Below are 6,864 nucleotides of genomic sequence, written 5' to 3' on the forward strand. Positions count from 1 at the left end.
ATTAACACAAGGAGACTTTTACCATATTTCACCATAGGATGGTGATAAGTCATTGGAGGTGCTAATAGGTTTATATACCTGCAAAACTAAAGATGCTATTTACTTTCTCTCAAATGAAAGTTTTTGGTAAGAGACAATAAAAATGCATGCAGCACAAATGTGTAAATCTTGACATTTTATTAAGTCAAAGGATATATCCATATTCTTTATACTTAGTGGTGTGCACCTATCCTGCAGTCAGAGTTCAAAGTTCTTAGCCATACCATGCAAAGCCATTCCACCTTTCAGTTTTATTTTTTATGGTAGTGACCAGCCATCTTATATTTAAAGCAGTGGTGTTTTTTTAAATGCTGCTAAAAGCTCCCTTCTTGTCCTGTGCACAGAGCTTTTAGCCTCACTGCTGTACAGACACTAATTGCTACTTCATAGTTAGATGGATTGGAGATGTGTGCCAGGCACTGAGGAGATGGACGACCATCTTCAATAGTTTGTGAGTTAATGTAGCCTTACTGTAAGCAGCAAAGGGCCTGTAAAGTCCACAGATCTCAGAAACAGATTTCTTCCTCATACTCCAAATATGAACACTTTTAAAATGCAGTTAATGATTACACATCATTAGAACTGACGTAGTCCTGAGAAGATTTATTCACCCACCGTCTTAAAACTCCTTGTTTTACAGGAATTTATTGTTGGGGTTATTGTAATTATTGTAACAACAACTGTCTGTTAGAGGACACACCCACATACAACTGCCTATATCATCTGATAAAAAAAAACTCTTTAACTGACTATGGCTTCATCAGTCAAATACTGACTAAATATAACTGGCGGCTACATACTTACTGCCTGTTAGGACAAATCATATTCCCAAAATTCAAAGCTGGCACTCTTTCCATGAAGTTTCAGGTTCAAATAAATTCTTCAGCATGTGTGAAATACATCCTCTATCAATAAAAAACTAAGCCCCACCCCGCTTAAAAAATAAACATTTATATCAAGACTTGAATGTTGAAACAACTAACAGCAGCACAGCGGTGGACAAAATGAACAACAACGTCAGATTATACAAGGATACAATCAGTACACTGGTAGAACATAGCAGTACACAACTAACCAATACTGAACACAGAAAGTGAGTCTCAATACATATATATACTGTACATGTAGATATATATAGGAAGGCAGGTATGTTTTGCAGAGACCAAAGCCACTCTTCTCCTCCATCTTTGCAACAGCACTTCAGTTTTCTCCTTATAAAATGTGTATTTTAGTGACAACACACAGAGGAGAAGACCACCAAGGTTAGACTGGATCCTGGGTCTCTGCAGGAAAAAGCATACAATATTCTACAATGGTCTGCTAATTCAGTGTGTGCTGTAATATCTCTGTAGGATTTTAGTTTGTCACCTCTCAAGCTAAAGCGTTTTTTGAACAGCACCCTACTTTACTAATACCCAGGAGTCATTAAAGTGTAACAGATTCTTGTCCGCTTGCATCCAGCCTGCGGTTAGTGCTAAAGGTTATTTATTTAAGTGTGTCGTGGTATTTCTCCACCTGGTATTCCGACGTGTGAGAGAGTGGAGTGATTCACACACCACCTCTCTGATAAGTGTGACTTCCTTTTTCACCCACACAGGAGATGCTGTGGTGCACACAGCAACTATGAATATTCCAACAATTTTGTGTAAAAACCCTATTGCACCAAGAAATGTCATCTTGACATTGGAGCTAAATTGATCCATACCTGCAAAACGTATGTCATTTTATTAGCTAATTTTGATACAGGTTGCACTTTCGCAACTCAAAAACATGATTAATTCTTATATTTTTTTACTGTCTTTTTGCAACCATATAACTCAAGAGTGCTAATTTTCAATTAAAGTGCACCAGAGCACCACATTCATTGCCTGGCTAAATGGTTGGTTTTGAACTTCAAAAAAGGGCAGACACATAATGACAGAGGTACACAAACAAAGCAAACGCATCCGGGCTGAACTGAGGCTGTCAGTGTACATGGAGCCAGAGAGAATGTGTTTGTTCTTTGTGTTGCTGTGACAGAGCCCCTCCAGCTCAGAGGAACAAGGACGTGGATAGCAGAGGGAAGCTACATCCCATCAAAAGGTGCAATTAGCATTTACACCAGGCTAGCTTTGTGTCATTACACAAACGCTGCACAGTTTAATGAAACTGCTCTTACTTATTTGTACCACCACGGTCTCCTGTTCTCATCTTGTTAATGAAATATGCACAGCATACCAGGTGTCTTGCATGGTTCATTTTATAATAGAGGATTTAACAAGATAAAGATTTCAGGTCCTCGGTCTTACTACACGTTTCTTCACAGCAGCTACAAACACTAACCTCTGTTTTTACCTATCTTTTCTTGGAGCAACCATGAAGGTTTTACTGTCATCTAAACTGAATGGTCTCAGCTACCACAGCTACATTTTAAGCGTTACACTGGGAACTGGAACTGTCTGTGTGATTCAGACAAATACATAAATCTACAACATTATTTATCAATACATTGTTTTTAACAATGTACATTAAAATATTCCACAATTTTATTTTTAGGGTGCACATTTTTCATACAGTAATACAGATAAAGGTTTTTGTCATTAACGAATCCTGCGTTGTGACTGTCAGAAACTACGTCCAAGAGGAGGGGTCAAATGACAGAGAGGCACCTCAGAGGACAGTGAACAGAAGCCTGTTCCTCCTTGTACAGACTCTGTGAGACAAAATGTTGATAATCAGTCCAAACAAAATACTTTCCTGCACCTAATGTGGTGTGTCTGTTGGAGGCGTTCCATGGTTTTAATTGTGTATGGCTGCTAAGGTTTGGACCTATTTCTTAAGCAACAAGCTGGTTAACAGTTTAGTACCATAGAGCTATGTAAAACTGATCCTTTAACATAGAGGAAAAAAACAGCTCTCTCCTACATCTGTACATGACTATGACTACGACTAAGGATCAGGTTGATCAACTATATCTGAATCAAACAAGACAATGACCTGCACTGACCTCTTATTATGTTGCTGCCTTTTCTATATAAATGACTACACATCTAAAGAAACCATGTTTCCATTATGCATTGCTCAGTCTGGGATCTTACAATGTGGTCTTATGGCATGCTGTTTTACTATAGATAACTCAAGGTTAATGTATTCATAGCCTGGTGACGTGGGTATCTATGACCATGTCTCTGTGTTGATAGAGGAGAGGTACATGTATCCTGTGTTAAAGATGCAACCTATTCTAATCTTCCATGGTTAAATATAATTATGAGACAAATATGGTTTACATATATGTGTAAGCTATCATCTGATTTTAATCTGTGCATTGTGTCACATGTATTTTCCACACCTCCGATTTCACGTCACGTCCTGAGTGCTGATATCAACAACATGTTGTCTGCTCTCTCAGTCTTACAGATTCCACTATCCATGTACGCTGCCATTCCTTCACAGTATGAATATTAAGTGCTACAGATTAAAATGCTGGAAAAGTCCTGCTTATTGTCTGTTTGACAACAAGACAGTATTATGTTTTTTTTCTCCCATCTTTTTACTTCCCAACAACTACAAATGACCATCCTTTCTGCCATTTTCTCCCATGAGGTCACAGCCACAGTTAACATTAACTCAGACCAGGCTCATGTCGTACCGTATGCATCCAGTCATGTGACATTCACTGTCTTTGCCGGTGCCACCTCAGACCACCATGGGAGTGTCTGAGAAGACGGAGCTAATGGACTCCGCAACTGACTTCTTCCTCTTCCCCTTCATAAGAGAACCTGCCTCTGCATCCAGCTCATCATCGTCCTCATCCCCGTTGGGGTTCAGCTTGCCATTCTGGCCCTGCAAGTCCTTGGAATCTATGAAGGCCACATGCCTGTTCAGCTCGGCCTTCAATGCTGGGTCCCCGTGAGTCGGTGTCACGCTGAGCATCGAGGAGTGGATGCTGTCCTCGCCTCGAGTCTTCCCCTTGCTGGGGCAGCAAAAACAGCGACATGGTGTCATGTATAGGTACATAAGCACCAAAACCACACTGGCTAGGCAGCCTACTAATGTGGTGTATGCTGTGTTCAGGGTCTCCCCGTTCCCATGCATGGTGAAGTTGTGAACCTTGAGCACCACATAAATAGTCTCATTGAACCCTTCGCTCATGGCAAAGCAAGTGTAGGTCCCAGAGTCCTCAGACCTCACTGGACTAATCTTCAGGCTCCCATCTGACAAGACCTTAGCTGTCTGGTTGCTTCCAGGGGTCACCAACACATTACCAGGTATTGTCCATGTCTTTAACATGTTTCTATGCTTGGTATCGCAGCCAAGGATCAGTGTTTGCTCCAGAAAAGCCTCTTCTTCGGCCTCTATGAAGGTGCTGCAGTTCATATTGTCACCGCTGAGATTGAATACAAGTTCTTTAATTTTTTGTGGGCCTGGCAGAACACATGTGAAGTCATCTTTAAAATCCACAGCAGAGTTGAGCTTTCGAAGGTGCCAGTGGACTAGGAGTGTGTAGAGATCACAGTGACACAGCAAAGGGTTATTGTGGAAGTAGAGGCCATTTCTGATCCAGGCAGGCAGTACCTCGAGCTCGTCGATGGGCAGGATCTTGATCTTGTTCGAGGAAACATCCAGAAGGCTAAGTTTCTCCAGGCGGGACTTTTCCCTGACCAGTTCCACAGGGAAGCGGGAGATTTGGTTCTGGCTAAGGTAGAGCTTCTGAAGGTTGATCATGCCAATAAAGGCTGAGCGGTCAATCTGTGAAATTTGGTTATTGTACAGTAACAGTACCTCCAGGTTAACCAGTGGCTCAAAGATGAACTCATCCAGCTGCCGCAAGTTGTTGGAGGACAGGTCTAAGTAGCGCAGATGCTTCACGTAAATGAATGCCTCTGAAGACAGAAAGTGGAGTCCGTTATGACTGAGCAGGAGGTTATGGAGATTTGGTAGCTTGACTGGGGTCCACTCAGAACGCAGCCGTTTTATCTCATTGTAGCTCAGATCCAGGACGGCCATGTAGAGTGGCAGACCAGTAGGGACGGTGGTCAAATTCATCTTGGAGCAGCTCACAATGTTGGAGGCACAGATGCACGTCTTATGACAGTTTAGTGTGGATCCTGCTGCCTCTGGAAGCCACAGGAGAGCCACGCAGAGGACGAGGAACAGGGCCCATCTCTGCTGACACTTTCTCCAGTGAGGTAATGTTTCCAACAGGCTGTCACCTGTTCTGCAGGAAGGCTGCAACATGCTAGCAGTTGTTCTAAATCCCAGAGAAGTTTACTACGATCCCATTCTCAGATGAAAGCACAGAAGAGCAGCTAGAGGATTCCCAGGCACATCGCTGACTGAAGGCTGAAAAAAGCACCAGACAATGGGTTTTTAGATTAAAAGCATTCATGCTGAAAAAAGCATCTACTCATCTGCAAGTATTAAAGTAGGAAACAGTGTTGAAAGCGGAATCAAATGACAACAAAACGGGCTGTGAGCTTGCAGTGTCTGAACCATCAGTGAGGTCTGTGCTGCTGTTTGTTCCCATCAGTACTGTCATGCCTTCTAAGATGGAAATATTAAAGGCTACTTGCTGCAGACGTCCCTTTGAAGGAAACATGCAGCACATCACAGCCTCCTATTCTCCTCATGTATCCCTGAATACAGGCACAAACTTTCCCCTGCTGCTTTGCATGGTGCGCTTCTCCCTTTTAAAACAAACACACAAACACACACACACACACACACACAGTGGGAACTCACGCTAACCCATGTGCACTCACACTCCTGCAAGACAAGCATTGATTTTCTTCCTCTTCCTATTCCCCTGTCTTTCCCTCGCGATCTCTACCTTCCTAACAAGCATAAAAATACACACACTGTAACACGGGAACAAACAAATAAATCGAGGCCTACATATAAAATATATAGAAATATTTACATTAACTTGTATTATGATATGTCCTTGCCCCTTTGTGGAAGTGGTGTGCAATCGTTGCACTGCACCATTCTGCTGGAAAACAAACAAGCACAACATGGAAACGTGAGCCGAGAGATGGAGACAGGCACTTACCGTCAAACGGGATGCAGCGACGCAGGGTTTCATTCAAACGGCTCCTTGTTTGTTTACAGTGTCGCTGCACACGAATAAACCCTCGTTTTAGTGAGTCTCCGTGCGTGTCCGCTGCTGAGGACAACAGCGAATGGATGCAGGGGAGGAGGGAGACCACTAGAGATCTCTTCGCCAAAATAATCCCGGTTCCACGAGGCGTCCAACACAAAATTACGCAAAAAAAAGAGATTACGTAAAGAGTAGACAGCACGCGCTGTTTTAACTGACCACCATCGATTAACTGTTTCAATCAGCTGTCTTGGATTTCACTGGAACATATTGCTCTGTACGCACACGGCCGCGCATCCGCCTTCTGCACATAATTGGCGCATCGTTTCGAGCAGGTCCGGCTCTTGTCGGGTCTCATCAGCAGCCATGGAGATAATTAAGAATTAGCAGTCCAGCGCTGTCAGGCTTCCTGTATCTCCTCGGTAGGCCCGCTGCTCTCTGCGTGCAGAGCTGCTGCCGCTGCTGCTGCTGCTGCTGCAGTGGTTGACGTGTTTTTCGGCAGAGGTAGCGCGCTCAAACCCAGAAGGCGCTGTTTACCCGGAGCGGCCGCACCAAAGACGCACCGAAATGGAAAAGTATTCATTATAAAACACAAGCATTCAAATGTTTATTACATCTGGTCAATGATGAGCTTGGATGATTTTTATTTTGCTCCTATAATAAAACAATTAGGCACAGATTTTGGTGACCCTTTGACCTTTTCCACAGCTCCATCATTATCAGTCCTGACCCACAGACAACGTTTC

The 6,864-nt window shown here is 43.0% G+C and overlaps 1 protein-coding gene across 1 annotated transcript; it reads right to left on the minus strand.

The window, feature by feature from the left end:
* Positions 1-160: 160 nt before the first annotated feature.
* On the minus strand, positions 161-6,554 carry amigo1 (adhesion molecule with Ig-like domain 1). The gene is made up of 2 exons (XM_028411018.1): positions 6,071-6,554; positions 161-5,361 (listed from the first exon to the last, which is right to left on the minus strand). Exon 2 carries the CDS (start codon positions 5,254-5,256, stop codon positions 3,715-3,717), a length of 1,542 nt encoding a protein of 513 aa, XP_028266819.1. The 5' UTR covers positions 5,257-5,361; positions 6,071-6,554; the 3' UTR covers positions 161-3,714.
* Positions 6,555-6,864: the final 310 nt, after the last annotated feature.

Source organism: Parambassis ranga, chromosome 7 (assembly GCF_900634625.1).
Source record: "Parambassis ranga chromosome 7, fParRan2.1, whole genome shotgun sequence".
NCBI classification, from domain to species: Eukaryota; Metazoa; Chordata; class Actinopteri; family Ambassidae; genus Parambassis; species Parambassis ranga.

Coding starts and splice junctions, on each gene's coding strand:
- amigo1 (XM_028411018.1), bottom strand. CDS start 5,256: ATGTTGCAGCCTTCCTGCAGAACAGGTGACAGCCTGTTGGAAACATTA.